This window comes from Pteropus vampyrus, unplaced genomic scaffold, assembly GCF_000151845.1.
Source record: "Pteropus vampyrus isolate Shadow unplaced genomic scaffold, Pvam_2.0 Scaffold136, whole genome shotgun sequence".
NCBI lineage: Eukaryota > Metazoa > Chordata > Mammalia > Chiroptera > Pteropodidae > Pteropus > Pteropus vampyrus.
The window spans coordinates 2,761,051-2,780,388 of NW_011888917.1; the positions used below are offsets into that span (position 1 = coordinate 2,761,051).

The 19,338-nt window shown below is 35.6% G+C and overlaps 1 protein-coding gene across 18 annotated transcripts in view; it reads left to right on the plus strand.

The window, feature by feature from the left end:
* The window catches only part of PTPRD (protein tyrosine phosphatase, receptor type D), a 396,821-nt gene that overhangs the window by 246,558 nt on the left and 130,925 nt on the right, over window positions 1–19,338 (plus strand). For 14 of the 18 annotated variants that reach the window (XM_023535084.1, XM_023535085.1, XM_023535093.1 and 11 more), the window contains 3 exons: window positions 7,740–7,830; window positions 12,709–12,918; window positions 18,369–18,529. In XM_023535084.1, the coding sequence (XP_023390852.1) occupies window positions 7,740–7,830; window positions 12,709–12,918; window positions 18,369–18,529 (462 nt within the window). The remainder of the gene's footprint in view (window positions 1–7,739; window positions 7,831–12,708; window positions 12,919–18,368; window positions 18,530–19,338) is intronic. The other 4 variants (XM_023535086.1, XM_023535098.1, XM_023535097.1 and 1 more) reach the window with 1 other exon arrangement.

Below are 19,338 nucleotides of genomic sequence, written 5' to 3' on the forward strand. Positions count from 1 at the left end.
CCGAGGTCACAGCCAGTCCTCTAAACCAATCAGTCTGAGGGTCAGTCCTTCTCATTGATGTGCAAACAGCAACCAAAGCTCAGCTACAATAGGAAGGCACACACAACTCTTACAAGGGACACGCTTGTAGCACCCAGGTAGGGACCACGGGACGACTCCGCCACCGGGCCCCACAGGACATCTACATAAGGCCATTCTAAAACCAGGAAACATAGCAGCCCTACCTAATACAAAGAAACAAACACAGGGAGGCAACAAAATGGGGAGACAAAGAAACATGTCCCAAATGAAAGAACAGAACAAAGCTCCACAAGAAGGACTAAACAAAATGGAGACAAGCAATTTACCAGATGTAGAGTTCAAAACAGTGGTTATAAGGATGCTCAGTGAACTTAGGGGGAAAGTGGATGAACTCACTGAGAAATTTAACATTGAGACTGAAAACATAAAAATGGAGATTGAAACCATGAAAAAGAACCAGTCAGAAATGAAGGATACAATAACTGAAATGAAGAATACATTAGAGGGAATCAAATGTAGATTAGATAAAGCAGAGGATCAAATCAGCGATTTAGGAGATAAGGTAGCAGAAAACACCTAATTGAAACAGCAACGAGGAAAAAATAATTTAAAAAATGAGGGTAGTTTAAAGAGCCTCAGAGACAACATCAAGCATACCAACATTCTCTTCTCCTTCTGGAGCTGAAAACATATTTGAAGAAATAATGATGGAAAACTTCCCTAACCTGGCAGAGGAAATAGACATACAAGCCCGGGAAGGTCAGAGAGTCCCAAATGACAGCAGTCCTCAACCTTTTCGACACCAGAGACCGTTGCTCCTATGAGAATCTAATGCCTGATGATCTGAGGTGGAGCTGAGGCAGAGATGCTAGCGCTGGGGAGCAGCTGCAAATACAGATGAAGCTCAGCTCGCTCTCCCACTCTTCATCTCCTGCTGTGTGGCCTGGATCCCAGCATGTCTCGGACTGGTATCAGTCCATGGCTCAGGGGTTGGGGACCCCTACCATACAGGATGAACCTAAGGAGTCCACACCAATACACATCATAATTAAAATGGCAAAGATTAAAGACAGAGAATCTTAAAAGCAGCAAGAGAAGAGCAATTAGTTACCTACAAGGGAGCACCCATAAGACTGGCAGCTGATATCTCAACAGAAGCTTTGCAGACCAGAAGGGTTTGACATGAAATATTCAAAGTGATGAAAAGCAAGGACCTAAAACCAAGACTACTCTACCCAGCTATCATTTAGAATCGAAGGACAGATAAAAAGATCTTCTCAGACAAGAAAAAGCTAAAAGAGTTCATCACCACCAAACCAGTATTACAGGAATATTAGAGAGATTTCTTTAAGAAGAAGAAAAAAAAAGAAAATATATGAATGATAAAATGGCAGTAACTATATATCTATCAATAATTACTTTAAATATAAATGGATTAAATGTTCCAATCAAAAGATAGATTGACTGGATAAGAAAATAAGATACTTATATATGCTGCCTACAAGAGACTCACTTCTTATTGAAAAACACACAGACTGAAAATAGAAGGATGGAAAAAGATATTTCATGAAAATGGAAAATACACCAAAAGAAAGCTAGAAGAGCAATACTTATATAAGACAAAATCGACTTCAAAACAAAAGCTATAACAAAAGACAATGAAGGACCCAGAAATGCCACTTCTGGGTATTTATCCAGACAAACCCCAAAGACTACTTTGAAGGGACATGTGAATTCATGAGTTCATTGAAACATTATTTACAATAGCCAAGCTATGGAGGCAACCTGGGTGTCCATCAATAGCTGAATAGATAAAGAAGAGGTGGTACAAATATTCAATGGAATATTACTCAGCCATAAAAAAGAATGAGATCTTGCCATCTACAACAACATGGATGGACCTAGAAGGCATTGTGCTAAGTAAAGTAAGTCAGAGAAAGACAAATGCCATATGATTACACGTACATTTGGAATTAAAGAACAAGATAAACTAAACAGAAACAGAGAACATTTCAGTGGTTGCCAGATGGGAGGGAGGTTGAGGGTGTTGAATGAAAAGGGGGAAGAGATTACATTTGTAAGTACAAATTTGTAGTTACAACATAGTCATGGGTCTGTATAGTGTAGCATAAGGAATATAATCAATAATATCATAATAACTGTATGGTGTTAGATGGGTACTAGATTTATCGGGGTGATGGCTTCACAAGTTATATGTCTAATCACCATGTTTTTTACACTTTAAATGATTATAATATTGTATGCCAACTATAACTGAAAAAAAAATTTAAATTATTTTAAAATCCTAAAAAAAAAGAGAGAATTTAGATGAGAGGTAAAGGGAGAAGCTTCCCACAGGTCAGTATTACTTGGCACTTTACAAGTGAGGAAAATGAGGCTTAAGATAAGTAATTTGTCTGACAACACAGCTAAAAAAAAATTGAAAACCTCAATTTAAACATATAAACTAGAAAGAGCATTCAACCTGCCTTTTTTTCCAATGGTAAATTAATTTGATTTAAACAATATATACCCAAATGACTATAGCAAAAAAAAAAAAAAAATCAAAAGTTATGAAAGGAATGACATTCATCATTAAACCCTGAGACAGATTTTGACCTCCCAGTTAAATGAGTTTGAGAATGTTAATACAGACTGCTAATACAAAAATCCTGGCTGAATTTGAAGTGGGACTGCCACAAAGACCAGAGTTTGCCTTCCCATATAATTATATGGAGCTGAGCCCCTTGATGATAATGTATTAAATACAATTAGTAAAACTTTACTTAATATAATTAAAATTCTGAAGGTTAGGTTTAACTTATCTAATTAAATCTAATATACTGGGAAAACATAGCTTACTTTATAAGTTGTCAAGGGCTTTTCAAATATATTGATTCTGAAGTTATTTCTTTTTCTATTAGTTTAATTGTTAAAGTCTGTGTTGAAAGAGGTGTTTTGAGCCTAAATTCTAGGCTTCAGTAAGATCAACAAAAAAAGTATAAAGTTTAATTTTACTTATATATAAAACTGATATAGTTCCAAAAGCAATTTATTTTTTTTTATTTCAACAGAGTTTTTTTAAGTCACATGATTTGATCAAAAACTGGACTAGGTGAGTCTAAGCTCAATAGAGAGAGAAAGTTAGGAAAGGAAAATACAATACAAGCATGAGACAATGGAATCAGACTTGAGTGATGGCAGTTGAGATGGCAGAGAGGTGAGAACACTACAGAAAGTGTTTGGAAGTTATAGGACTTGGTAGTAGGATGGGTATGAGGGAGGGAGAGAGTAAAAGCAGATTGTCAGTGGAAACACCCAGGTTGATGGTATGTATAGTAAAATGGATCGTGGTATGATATTGGAAGAGAATTTATTTCGAAGGCTTTTTGTTTGGTTTTAATCACAGTAAATGTGAGGTACTTTTGTGACATGGAAATGGTGACATAAAGCTAGAATTGAATAAACTTCTAGAGTTCAGAAGAGTATTCTGGGCTGAAGATATGAATCTGTAAATATCTTGTATATAGGTAATAAGTGCTGCTTTGAGCTGGATGAGATCACCTAAGAAGAAGAGAGCAGTGAAGAGAAGTCCTTGGTCAAAGCCTTGAGGAATGCCACCATTTAATAGCTGGGTAGCAGATAATAAATCCTGCTGATGAAGTAAGGTTAAAGTGATATAAGTAGAAAATAAGGATAGTTGGATACAGAGAAAAGGCTGAGAATGTTTCGTGGAGGGTCTTATCAACACTGAGATTCTGCTAAGGGATCAGCAAAGAAGAAGGTCAGAAATTCTCCTTTTGATGTAACGTTACTGAGGTTACTGAGGCCCCTGGCAAGGGCAGTGAGGTGAGCTGATGAGGCAGGAGCTACAGCATAGTCAGCCAGAAAATGAGTGGAAGATGGGTAAATGAAGAACAGCAAGAACACACAGCTCTTCTCAGAATTTGGGCAGCAATGGGTAGGAAAGAGAGAGAATAATGACTGGAGTGGGATGTGGTCTGCTTTATTTTTTTAAAATGGCAGCTATTTATGTAATGGATGGGATCTGATGGGGAAGGAGAAGTTGAGATAAATGAGAGAAAAGGGGTGTGGTATATGGTAAACTTCCTAAGAGAGTGAGATATTGCGACCCAATTCAAGAAAGAGCAATTAGCTTTAAAAAGTAGAGCCAGTCCTGCCGTGCCCAAAGGAGAGATTATTGTTGTGTACAGATATAGGTAGGCTTGTAGTTGGTAGATAGAAAATGAGAGAATTCTTGTCTGAAGATTTTTATTTTCTCTGTGCATAAGAGATAAGGTCATCATATAGTGGGGAGGTAGGGAGGTTCAAGATTTGTGACCAAGGAAGAACATTAGAAAAAGTTATCATGTCAAATGGAAGAATTAGGTAACTGAAGAAGTTGCGGTAGATTGCCAGGCAGTTTTGAAGGCTTATCTGAGTTTGGTGATCATGAATTTAAGGCATTATTGTGCCCTGTGCATTATTTCTCAAGTCGTATCCAGCCCCTTGGGTTTAGGCACAGAGAAAGGCAATCATAGGTTTTGGGCTAAGGTCAAATAGATGATGTTGTCTTTGGAAAGGAAGAGTTTACGAATATGAGAGCCCTGTTGGGTCATGGGCTAGCCCTAGGAAAGAAACTCCAAGCCTGACTCTGAGGTTCATGGGTGGAGGAAGAGGAATGAATAATAGGAATGAACCACCACTTGAAAAGTCTATAAGGGAAGCACTATCCTTGGGGGACAGCTATGTTTTAGGAAAGACAAACACATGGGTGTTTACAAAGCCATAGTTTCAGAGAACATGGTTGAAATGTATGAACTGAGACCCAGGCAAGACTTTCTATAATATGGTGTTCCAAACTTCCAGCACCCCATTTTTTCAATGGACAAGAGCTGCTTTGAAGCAGGCTCCACTTTGACTGCTCTAGATGAATGCTTTAGAGATCAGTGGAAAGAGAAGGCTATGAATATCTAGCCATACTGTTAGTTAATCGCTGCGGGGGAGTCTGTTCAATTCTTATACCAACCGCAAGTAATATGAATACTTGGGGAGTGCTGCTGAAGAACAGCTTCTTTTTTCGTGTACAAGAATGGCAACTCAGGGTATGAAAGGAGAAAGAAAAATTAAGAAAATTCATCAACTTAACCTTGATTTACAAGATTCTGAATAAGGACAACGGGAGCTCTATGACAATGTGCATTATCATCATTTTAGGCAAAGAGAACCAGTCCTGACTTTGTGCAATTGGTAGGGAGAAGCATGAGGTTCCCTGACAAGTGTGTTTATCAAGTACAGCTGCAATGTTATTTTGTACGCTCAGTTGCATCCCCTGTCACTCTTCTCCATGCTCATTTAACATGATGGACTTGTTTAGCAAATCCTTCAGGTGGTGGGAGGACAGGAAGAGGAGGAAGCTTACTCTGGATCATAAAACAAAAATACTAGCCTCTCTCATACACCCTAACTCTCCCTTCTCCTCATCCTCCTTGATTATCATCATTATTTGTAGGAAAGAAAATAAATGGCTGAGTGATATGATCCTGTGAGTCTGTTGATTACTTGCTCAGAGCACCATGGAGAGAGAGTTCTGGTATAGTCTTCTGGTTTGACTTGAATTTTTGATGAGGGAGAAAAAAATGTTTGTCAAGTTCTTTAACTAGCATCTCAGGGAATTTCACTTTGTGCTACTTAATAAGGTAGTTTGGATGCGTTTCTCCCATTTTGGTGGTCAGTACTAGCCAGCAGCAGAATGTGGCATCTGTTTAGTGCTGTGTGCCACACATTGTGCTAAACATTTTGTATTTATTTGTTATATTTCTCCAAAATAACAGTCTGGTGTTATATACCTTAAATTTTCAGAATATTTAGAGTTATTAAATGATCAGCCTAAGATCATACAGCACATTAGTGGCAGAGCCTCAATTTGGGGCCAGATTTATCTCCAGATGCCACATTTTTCACAACACTCTAGGGTAGCACTATTCAACAAATATAATGAGAGCCACATGTGAAATTTTTTAATTTTCTAGCTGCTATAGTAAAGCACAAAGGAAGATGAAATTAATTTTAATCACATTTAACCCAATGTATCCAGAATATTATCATTTTAACATATGATCACTATTAAAATTATTACCAAGATATTTTACTTTCATTTTTCATGGTATTTGAAATCCAGTGTCTTTTATTATTAGAGCACATCTCAATTTAGACTAGCCACATATCTCGCACTCCACAGCCACAACTGTTACTGGTTACCATACTGGACAGTGTCGCTCTAACTCTGTTTACGGTTAGAGTTCTTTATCATAAGAGGTTTGCTGAGTTTATTACAGGTTTTGCTTTGAGATAAGTAGAAAGAGGCCTACCTGTGTGCATTATTGGTCTCTGTGATATAATGTAATATAAGGTTGTTAGTGCCCATCCTGCCGTCCCTTTCTCCTGTATGGCAGCCTTCTCTTTTAAAGAGGTGGCGGGTGGGAGAGAGAGAAAGAGAGAGAGAAAGAGAGAGAGAGAGAGAGAGAGAGAGAGAGATAAAGAGAGATAGAAAGAGTGTGTATGTGTTTGTGTATGTGTGTATGTGTATTTTCAAAATAAATTTCTATGAAATTTATGGAGTCCTTAATAAATACTTTATGATACAGAGGAAATGAATCAACAGCCACAAAAACAAGTCAGACTGTTGTCAAGGTTAAGATACACATAGGTGTCTATCTCCTTACTATCCGATTTTACTGGGGCAATGATTTAATCTCTCTGGATTTGTCTTTGTCTGTTACCTGTTCTTATAGGATTTTTTAGAGAGAAAAGTGAAATTATCTATTCAATATAATACCTGGAAAGTGAGAAGTGATCAGTCTGTTAGCCATGACTTTCGTACAAAGTCCTCACATAGTTACTAGCAAAAATCAGTATGAGCAGAGTCCCTAACCATGAACACAAGAGCAGGGTATACACTCTACGGAAGTTACAAAACAATTTTACAAATAAGCCATATCTCTTTTTGGACAGGTAACTTTATACATGGCTTAAATTTTAGTTGACCATTCCCAGTTGGAGAACCAGTTACTTTTGTCTCTTCCTACAGATATATTATATTGCAATCTATTTTGAAGGCCTTTCGGTAGTGCTTGTCTCCAAATTTCTGACGCACTTACCTTTAGGTTTACAATTTGATGGGTAGAAAGGAAGGGGAGTTCTTTTATATCTTTATATAATTGTTGTGAGATGAGTAATTTTTTTGCTTTTAAATTTTTATCCAAATAAGTATTTTAGGGGTATGTAAACAAAATTATCATCATCATCATATAGGCATTGTATAAACTAAGAGTCATTTTTATTATGCATTGCCCTTTAAAAAATTATAAATTGAAAATATTTGGTGCGGCAGCTCGTGTTGGTAGATTTCAATATACCAACCTCGTATGTGTCCAGCAACAGGGTCCTGACAAACTGCTCCTGCTCTGTTTGTGATAGCTAATAAAGACCAGTCAGCCATGGTGATATGACCATATAAGATCTTTGAAGTCACGCATAAATGTCTATCCATGTTGTTTTTAAAATTGAACAAACAGGTGGTTGTCATTGATGGACAAGTCATTCCATCTCTGTAATTTGCCTTCAGTCTCAATCACTGGTCTGTGGAAGATTTAAGAATATATTCATTTTCTTTTCTCTCTGAACCAAACTCATTTTGTCTATCCATTCTTATGCAGAGGTTACTACATAATAATTGTGCCTTTGAAGAAATCTCGTGGGAAATTTATCAAGCCATGGGAGAGTCCAGATGAAATGGAATTAGATGAGGTAACTATGTCATTGTTGGCTGTGTCTTTCATTAGTTATTTAATTTATTAAACACTCTCCTTCCTTCTAGAGAGACTTTTCAACATCCAGGCCAGGTGCTGACTTCTGCATGGCTGGCTGGTCAGATGGTTCAGTGTTATGGACATGTTAACCTCTAGGGATCCCAACCAAGAGCCTTTTGCTTTAATGAAAAGATATTAAGCGCAATAAAGCTTACAACTTGTCTAATCTTCATTGGCTTTAATATTTTGCCCCTTGCCGCTTGTAAAATATGTTGCAAAGGTGTGAAAGATGAAGTGAATTGTCAGCAAAGACTTAATCACCATTGTTATGAATTCCAAGGTCCACTTCGTTACTGCAACAGTAGCTGTGGCTTTTATAATTGCTAAATTGTAACACATACCAGAGTTCTACATTTGATCTACTATGAGTTCTACATTTGATCTACTATGTGTTCAGTTTCTCTCAGAATTATGCAGATTAGCATGCGTTTGCCTTATTCTATATTCTGTAGGATTTCACAATCAAAAACGCACTTAACTGCAGGAGCAAACAAAAGAAATCACAAAATTCAACCAAGGAAGAAATGTGGAACAAACAATAGAGCAAATACTAAATCAATATGATTTTAATTTCTAAAATCTTACCACAACAGTAGGTGCATTTTAATTGATACTCTTTTTACAGAAAGAACTTTTGTTTTTGTGAAAGTTAATACACAATATAGAGAACAAGACCTAATTATTACATGCCTCTAGTTGATGAGAAAGTTATGATCAAAAGTGTTAAGCCAGATTCCCTGAGGACCACAGCAAGTTAATGGGGTTCACGTTTTTGAAATACAGGAGCAACTTTGCTATTTTAACATGATGGTGGTTTGAATCAGTTCAGAAGGCAAATAAAAAAGGCCCCTACTGGGGGAAATGTGAGATTTTAACTTATTGGGTTTATTTACAACATAGGCCACATATTATAGCCCAATCTGTTATTTCTAAGTATTTTCTCAAATTAGTGCAAACTGTGCAAGGAAAAGCAAAAATTCCCTGACTGCATTATGGGGAAGTGATGTTTATTTCATAAATATTTGCTCTAAGGAGATGGCAATCTGTTGACTTCTCTTGGCGGACATATGTCATCTCTAGAAGTATGATTCATCACTCACTTCATTTATCTGAGTTGAACTTGATCAAGTTGAGAATGGGAGATGAGTTCAAGGTTAAAACTATGCTTTCGTATCACTGTTTAGTGATTAGAGGAGCAGTGGAAGACTGTAAAATGGGACACCATTACAACAATGTTGTCAAGTAATTTATGTTATAATTGTTTTTTCTGTTGATAATAAAGAAACAAACCACTTTTCTGTGATGTTAGAGGAATAGCAATCTTTAATCTGAATGTGCAAAATGATTAGCTGGCCTGGAAATATTTCAAAACAAGTCATTTTTTTACTTGGAACTGACTAATCAGTTAATCCTGAGATATTCCTTATTATTCTAATCAGTTCCCAGCTGAATTATAGAATTAAGTTAGAATTGAATTTAAAATACAAAGGCAACTTGTAGAATCTATGAATCTTTCTACTTATTAAAAAAAAGTTTTTAAAGAACTAAGATCTGGCCAATAATGACATCAAATACTTTTAAATAATAAACTTTCCTTAAATAATAAACTTTCCTTAGAGCTATTTGGTAGTAAGTAATAGGAAACTGACTCTCTTTTACAGTCAGGTTTTAAACCTCCAAAATGCGCGGCAATGCTAATGGATTAAAGTATGGAGCTATATGACATTGAACTTTCTTGCAATTAAATTCTATGGGTCTGTGCCGCTGATTCTCATAACAAAGGGTCATTTTAATCATCCTTCGAGTTGTGGTGCATTAATCTGTATGAGAGTTTGATAAAGAACATTTATTAATTCAGAAATTTTGGGTCAGGATGGGTTGTTACCCACTTTTCTTACTGATATAATTGAGACCACTCTGTAGAATTAATGGTGGAAGAAATAAGATATGCATTGACTGGAAAATGAAAATTATTTCTGATAAAAAACCAAAGCCCTTGATATATCTTCCGGAATTACCTCTAATATATCTTGTAACTATTCTGAAGGGGAACAAATGAAAGTAGGCTATGGCCTCACTTTATGCTTATTCATCGAGTTTCTGATCCCTACAGACAATTTTACATTTGTTTTTTCGTTTGTTTTTTTCTACCGTGGATAATAAAAGCATTGTAGGAATGTTACCTATAGCTTAGTACTGCCAGGTTTGACAAAGCAGTTTTCCTCTCTCAAATGTACTTGACCAAGTGATTTTTTTTTTTTAGAAAGACCTATAATTCAAATTGTTAAAATCAAATCATCGAAAAGAATGGTGGCCTAAGGGAATTTCCACATGTATGCCTCACATCTAGGCCCATAAAAAACGGAAAGAGGCTTTCTAAACAGAGTCAGTCTCAATATTATTGTCTGAGCTCATTTATCCTTTGTCTGGAGATAATTTCCATACAATAAATTTATAGACTAGAAACTCCAGTCGTCAAGGCCTAACTGGACAGAACAGATATTGATAGTCAAACGGATTTTGGACAGAATGACTCCTAAAATGTTAGTTATATCTAATTCGGGGTAGGTCTTGTAATGTATCATAAGCTTTTCATCACATTGTACTTCAAAAGATTGCCATAAAGTAATGCTGTCATTTCTGGTTGTAACTTCAACATCCTGGCTAACTTCAGTGTCATCTGAGCATGTTTGACCCATTTAAAGTATAACACAGGAAGCGTCCTACAGAGATTAGAGCAACCTACAGAGGCAGAGTTGATGGTCCAGGTCTGACCTTAATGAATGGCCGCATGGGATCTAAGGAGCACCAAGGAACTCAAATATTTTTTTAAAGCACTTCCTCTAAATCTTCTAAAGAAACCCTAGCAAAAGGTATTCATGAGGATGACAGTGATATAGATGAATTATGACAGTTGCCTACATCTGAAATATGAATAAAATCAAGGTAGGGTTTGATCAGTGAAGTAGAAGAGGGGACACAGCCACATAAACAACTGATGGTAAATGTTTCTGATTAACCAACTTCAAAAAGCTGTTCAGCTCATCTGCAGTGCATTTGTCCTTCTCCAAGTAATGGCAGATCATTTACTGTGTATTAACAATAACATTTGTGATGACTTTTTAAGTATAATATTAAATATATGGTCTCAGAATTTTTGAAAATAACATGTTAAAAGAATCCAAAAAAAAAGGAAATATAAGTACACGTTCATCTGTGTTAATGCAAGCAGATGCACAAAAAATATATATGTCTGGGAGGGGGGAGGTAGACAGGGGGAAAAAATTTAAATCATTTCTTCAATTAAAAAATAATTAATTAAAAAGTATATATATCTAAATATAGACTGAATTAAAACAATTTAGTTTATCAATTTACTTTCATTGTTGCATTTGTTTCTTTGATATTGTGCAACCATTATGTAAATAAAAATATGGTTAAAAAATTTCTTACATATAATTTTATTTTATTTTACCAATTGAATCTAATTATATATTGCTACTTTCTATTATGCCTCAGTTTCCTCATTTATAAAATGGGAATAATTGTAACCTATCTTATTGGGTTATTATGAGGAGTAAATGAATTAATACATTTTTAGGCTCCTAAGAACAGTGCCTAGTAAGCGCTAATAAATATTAGCTATTATTGTCATTATCATCATTATTATGAGTAAAACTAACTTTGATGGCAGAATTGAAAGACAGTGCTAATTTTCTGGTTGCTTTATTATATCCCACATGGTGCATAATTAATCAGCCTACGTGAATTTATCATCAGATGATCCAAATTTTCTAAACAGGTGATGCCCAATCTATTATAGTTTTCTTACAATAGCTTATATTTTTATAATCATATAATTGTATCAATAAACTCAAATTTCACAGAAAATTTTAGAATATTATAAATGAATTATCTACATAACCATGGATTATCTATATAACCAAGAGAGTGTTTTTTTACATTTTTTTAGGTTACAATTTTGAACTACCTGAGCATATTTATGATTTTCAGTGTAGGAGAGACTGTAGTGTACCATCAAGTTCCTGATGTGGGATTTGGTGTTTGTCATGTATATGAATCTGCAGCCATTATTATCACAGACGACCGGCCTTGATCATGCCAGGGTCTCATTCTATTAAAATACTTTGTTTTTTACTATATCATTTCCACTTATAAAAACAAGAGTAGTAAGTAATTTTGCTATAAAGTTTTCATAAGTACCTTAATCAAGTAGCCAAGTTAAGCTAGAAATTGTTAAATGAATAACAATGTCTATTTAATATTGCCAATTAAAAATTGGTTGTTAGATTCTATTCCTGCAGGTTTGAGAGAATTTGCACCATACAAATATCTCATTATTAAATCTAACATAGCACTAACCTCTCTAAGAAGTTAGTTATATTTGAGCATTTAGATGGCTTTATCTGGAGTTACTACTTGTTTAATAAATAACAATAAAGGCTGCATGGCCGGCTTTTGTGAATCAAGCTCACTTTTTGCCTGAGACAAGTTATAATGCTCTCTTGCCCTTTGAGAGGATTTCATTAGGGTGGACAGCGTTATGAGCTACCAGTAAAGGATCTAATTGTCCCGTGTTTGTAGCCTGGGCCTTGCATTAGCAGTCCAGTGTCTTACCTTAACAACAAGACAAGCATTTAAAAGAGACCTGAGATTTTAGTGATGCTGACAGGCTACATGAAGTGTGGACAAATTGTTTTGGGTTGTTTCTATTCCTGAATTAATTTCCCCCATTAAACCATCATTATGTTGGGTTGTTTACATTTTTTTCTGTTTCCCACTTTTTTTTCTTAAGCTGCTTAAAGAAATATCTAGGAAACGCAGAAGCGTCCGGTACGGGAGAGAAGTTGAATTAAAGCCATATATAGCCGCTCACTTTGATGTCCTTCCCACTGAGTTCACCCTGGGGGATGACAAACATTATGGTGGATTTACAAACAAGCAACTCCAAAGTGGTCAAGAATATGTCTTCTTTGTGTTAGCAGTGATGGATCATGCGGAGTCTGTAAGTTAATTGTGATGGAATCTATTTCCTATGGCATTCTTATACATTTTCACCAGAATGTAGTTATTTGGGGATACTAGGTATATCCATCCTAATTATTTCTCATGAGCTGTTATTAACTTAAAAGGTAGTAACAGGCTGCCTACTTTTTGAACACTACTGGGTAATCTGTTTGAGATCTCATTACAAAAAACGCTATGTTTCCAACGACAGGGGATTTAGGTGGACTTCTAAGTATATGAAGTGCCAAATTATTAGGGCATGGTTTTTGAGACCTCTCCATGTGACACATATCAATAGTAGGTGATAGCCATCACTGCTCACAGTCTTCTTCCTCAACCTTTATAAATGATTATTCTCAAAAAAAGAAAAGGAAAACTTTCATAATACCTAATAGACATCAGCCTGCGTCTATTACGATAGGAATAAGCTCTGCAGTTACACGTAGAATATTTCCATGTGTTTGAAAATATCGATTAAGGGTGATTGTATTTTATTCTCCTATAACTATCAGCAAGCCCACAGTGCTCTCTACCTAGATTCATGGGGAAGGTCTGTCTAGAAAAAGGCAAGCACAGCCAGCTTCTTTAATCATAGCAATTTACTGGTGACTTTATCAGTGAAAAGCCAAGAAAGTTAGAAAATAATTCAATAAAACAGAATTCCTAAGGTACTCTAAATAATGAGTTGTCTTCTTTTATGTAATTCATCTTGCTCTTATGTCGTTTTATGCTTCAGTTGCTTTGAATGTTAAAAAGAGAGAGGGAAAGGAATTGTAGATGGGAAGCAGGGGCGGCTTTTGAAGTGGCAGTTCACATTAACATTTAATATACATATTCTAAACTGTATCTTTTTAATAGATTAGGGCCTGAAACTGACAGACGTGGCAGCTCAGTAGAGCTAGTCACTTCCATATGTAAGAAGCCCAAGATGTATCAAAGATTCCTCCATATCAGGTGTGAGCATGTCCAGTGGTGCTTCTCTTCAAATGACTGATGGAATTCCCCGTTGGAAAGTCAAAACACAAAGGCAGCCTTTCTGCCTGGTTTACCTTTGTGTACAGAATGTCATTTGAAAACAAAGCAATGGGCTTTCTGGAATTTTAATGCAGAGATATGCTTTCTCTCTCTCGTTGAAAGTTTTAAGGCAAAACATCAGGGAAATGAAATGTTGGAAATCATTTTTTTCTTCTTTAATGACTTTTAGATATTTGAAAGTAATTTTCTTTAAATAGCTCTAGAACGTCTCAGAAGGCACATTTAGACCATTGAGGCAGATCAGAAAATCCAGCAAAGAAGAGAGATCTCATCAGATCATCAGGCTGATTGTATCACTGTCAGAGACTCTGGTTTCTGATAGCACCCAAACGTTTCTGCTAGTGTATAAATACCTCACCATTGATGAAACAATGTATGTCATGTCACTATTTCATTAATTATGTAATTAAGGATTTTTTCCCAAATATATTATCTGAATTGCCCCTTTTCTGCATCATTCTCAACATTGCTCTCAAAGCTGACAGTGTGGCCTTTATGTTTCATATATGTTTTCAAGCCAGCATTTACTTTGTAGAAAAGACTTGTATCCAACTAGTATAATGTTAGCAGAGATACAGTCATTTTATAAGCCTCTTATTTTCATGAATGATTGTTAATAAAACACCTAACCATTCCAAAGAGGGACTGATAATTTCCATAGAGAAAATATTCCCCCTCACCAAAGATTCAAGCTTTTCCCCAATCCATTGCCTCATGTCAGGAATATCAGAGGACTGTTTTAGAATGATCAAAGGTTTGCTCTTTTCCGTTACCCCCACACACTAAACAAATTCTGACTTACAAGACTGGTGTGTCATTTTACAGTTTTGTTTTCTTTTCATTTTTCACATTCTGTTTCCCAATTTGGTTTGGAAATCGGTGTGTGCTTTGGGAAAATCTGCTTAGATTTTTATCTTGGTTGACCAAGATCATTATCTCAGAGGTTCTTGGTCAAGAATTTCAAATCAGAGAGTTTTAGTTACTTTTGTCTGCCAGACAGTTTGAGTATGACCTACAAAAAGGAGAGGGGAAAGAATAAACCAAAACAAACAAACTTACATAAAGACTCATGTTTCTTGGATATTTAGTGTCTTTGCCAAGTGGTTTGTGTAAATCTTTATACTGTACATATCTTTGTTTAGCTGCCACTGAGAAGGCTGGAAATATACTGAGTGATCTTTTTTGATGCATTGGAAAATCTGAAAGTCTAGTTAGTCTCTGGGCACAGTGAGGGAAAAGGGAGGGAAGAATAGTATACAGGCATTTAGTGGGACATGTGTTCTCCAAATTAACTATTGAGCTTGTCACTCTTAAAATCAGAATATATGCCCTAATTTTTTAATGCAGATTGAAAATTAAATATATTGACTGATCATAGGAAAATGAATATATTCTTTCATGCCTTGATAATGTCAGCCATTTGAAGAGATGAGCATTTTCTTCAACAAAGATTTGTTGGGAACTCACTAAGTACAAAATTCTGGGCTAGCTGCTTTAAGCATACAAACACAAATAATTTATAAATAACTACCTTCCAGAAATTTATAGCTTCATTAAATAAAATAAGGCACAGGTACAAATTTTTTTAAAAAATAGAATTTGATGGATGCCATTAAAAAAGGAATAAAAGACTACCTAAAATTTTAAAAATTATTTTTACCTACATGTTATAGAATAACTATTTCTACTTAAGGAGAAGTAGCTTCGGTGGAAGCAGTATTTAAGTGGAGCCTTGAAGGTTAATTGGATTTCAGGAGCCAAATGTTGTGGAACTTGTGAGAGGGTTAAAGAGAGAGAATAGAACATCTGGGAAGTAGTAGCAACAAAAAGTTCACTGTGATAGAATATGTTATATGTGGTAAGGAACTTTTAAGCAAAATTGTGGAGGCTCTTAAGAACAACGCTAAGATGTCTAGATTTTATTATGAAATTACTAGAGAGCCTCCTGAAGGATTAATAGCTATAGTTTAGGATAATAACTGTAGCAGCAGTTTAGACTATTAGAGGAAGGAAGAATCTATAGATATGGTTTGGATGAGCGTGAATGAGGTCTTCAAGAAAAGTGGTACCCATGAGACTAAAAAGAGGGAACATGGACTTGAGGGTCATTGGTTGGACAAAATCAGTAGTTTTTCATTCCTAGCTATTGAAAGGATGAGAAATGAGCAAGTCAGAAGGAGAGTAAATCTGGGAATCAGGGAAACAACACTTGCAGTTCTTAATCTAGGGTACATGTAAGAATAATTGGAAATGAAGGTCTGGGACTTAGCAGAGTTTCTGAGTTTAGGAACCTTAATGAAGATGTAATCTGCATAGGATTTGGTAGTTGAGGCTAGGAATGGCCTAGCCAGATAAGGGAGAGGGAAAGAGATTAGCAGAAAACAAAACTTAAGAATGCCGGCACAGGATGGACACGGAGGCAGTTAACTCAACAGGGCATGATCATTTGGAAAGATTAGGAGGAGACTAGTTGAGTGCACAATTAGAGCCAGAGGAGGGAGTTTTAAAGAAGGCTTGATCAACTCTGGCAACTCTGGGAAAGATGTTTGGAAGGGTGAGGTCTGAATAATGACAGATTTTGCAAATGAGAGACTTGGACAAGTAGTGGTGCTGGAGGGAGAAAAGATGAAGAGCAAGTGGTAGGACAACTGGACAACCCATGGATGTGGATTGGTCTCTTTTGGAAGAGAAAAAGGTAGGACTTTAAAAGGCGAGTAGACTCAAGAGAATACTATTCTGAAATAGTCTAAATTAGGATAGAAGGAAATATACTATTATAAAAATAAAATTCATAGATATTTAGTCCATTCTTTCACCAAGTAGCTACATATTTTTTCCCAACTTTAATGAGGAAAAATTGACAAGTGTAATTGTATGTTTTTAAAATATACATGATGATTCGATATACATTATAGAATGTTTACCAAGATCAAGATAATTAACACATCTATTATCTCAAATAGTTAACTCTTCTGTGTAGTGAAAATGCTTAAGATCTACTCTCAGCAACTCTCTAGTATATAACTATTAACTATATAAGTATTAACTATACTCACCATGCTGTACATCAGATCCTCAAAACATTCTTTTGTTAACCGAAAGTTTGTACTCTTTGATCTACATCTCCCCCTCCCCGCCCCCCAGCCCCTGGCAATCACCATTCTATACTCTGTTTCTGTGAAATCAACTTTATCTTTAGATTACACACATAAATGATACCCTACAATATTTATCTTTCTCTGTCTGGCTTATTTCACTTAACATAATGCCCTCCAGATTATCCATGTTGCTACAAATGGCAGGAATTCCTTATTTTTTATTACTAAATAATATTTCATTGTGTCTGTACATGCATGTGCATGCACACACACTCACAAACCACACTTTGTCTATTTAGCCATCTAAGGACACTTAGGTTGTTCCCATGTCTTAGTATTGTGAATAATACTGGAATGAACACCTGTGTGCAGATACTTCTTCAGAATATTGATTTCATTTCCTTTGGATATATAGCCAGGAGTGGGATTGTTGGATCATATGGTAGTTCTATTTTTAATGTTTTGAGGAACCAATACTACTGTTTTCTCTAAAGGCTGTACCAATTTACATTCCCACCAACACTATATAAGGATTCCCTTTCTTCTGTATCAGTTATCTATTGGGAACAATCATTCCAACCTCTGTAACTATAATTAAAGTAAATGGAAACTGCTAAATCCTTTTAAATTCTAAAAATTATATGTTCTAGAAAGCCATACATCACCAACTCCATACATCTTGCATCTATAATTTGAACATTTGACTTTTCTTTTGAAGTTATAGACTTTGTCCATTGTTTGGCCTCTATTTTCTAACTAATGTACAATATCAAGGATATTTGCATAGTTTAACATTTTATTAAATACTAGTAATTTTGCTCTATAAAATGTTTACTTTTTAAATTTGGCCTCCTTAACTGGATGGTATTGTTTTGAGGGCTGGAACTGTGTCATTTCTGTTGATGTTCACATAATATGGAACACATTGGCACAATATAAATGTTCATTGAACATTTGTGACTGGTTAATTATTGGTATTTTATACTTCATAAAATCATTTAATATGCCATAGATAGATCCCAATGAAAAAGTACCTCTGGAGTGTTTTAAACCATCATAAGTGATTTTATTTTTATATATTTCACTCTATAAGGAAATTTAGATTGCAAAACCTCTTTACATTTTCCTCTTCCTTCCCTCCCTTTTCTTCCCTCTCCCCATCCTCCTTTCCCTCCCCCTCCTTTTTATTTACCAACATTGTTTCACACGTATCATCAATCTCACTATGTCCTGAATCTTTGCTTCTTCTAATGCTAAAGATAACACCCTAGAAAGGCATTAGTTTATGACTAACATAGACTCTGTTTTTTCTCAGAAGATGTATGCAACCAGTCCCTACTCCGACCCTGTTGTGTCAATGGATCTGGATCCACAGCCAATCACAGATGAAGAAGAAGGCTTGATCTGGGTCGTAGGTCCTGTCCTTGCAGTGGTCTTTATCATCTGCATTGTCATTGCTATTCTTCTTTATAAAAGGTAGGTTTGCCCAATATTTCTGTTGAAATCTTGGGAGCTGCCTTCTTTTTGAAGACTCAGTAATTTTTCTGTGGTCATTATGTAGTTGATTTTAGTAGAACTACTTCAATGTAGTCCCAATAATCATTGTAAAATGTTTTCATTTGAGTTAAAACAAAATGTGAAGATTGTACTGTTTATAATCTCATGCAGTGTTTTCTATAGACTTCACTGCCTAGCGTGCGTGGATCCTAACCTCTCCCTCTGAGCTGCCTTATGCAATAGGAGCACTTTGTGTGACGTTTCGAGACATTAGTCCATTTATAAGCAGATAATTCCATACAAGTTTGCATTTGATTGTTTTAGATGAATAATTGCTCAATTTCAACATGGTTTTTTTAAAACACAAATTTGCACATTTGTGTCCATTTCCTAAGTAATGTACACATGTGCTAGGATTTTTTTTCCTGGTGCTATTTCTCAAAATTTAGCAATGTAGCTACAATTTGAAGAATGGAGAAGGAAAACCAGCAAAGAAAGTAAACTTTTTCTTTTCCCACGTTTTTTTCTAACCCTATTCCACATCTTCAATCCTGAATTCTCATTTGTGTCCAAGAAGCTATGTGAGGCACCATTTTGCTTTAAAAAATTAAATAAATAAAATAAAAACTCAGTCTTTATACTCATAAGTATCAATGTCACTTAGTGTCTTTGACTACAATTAGGATGTAAATAATACACATCTATCCCATGTTTTCTGATCGTCCACTCTTTCAATCCTATTTCTGCCTCCACTACATACAAACAAGATTTTTTTCCCTTAGGTCACT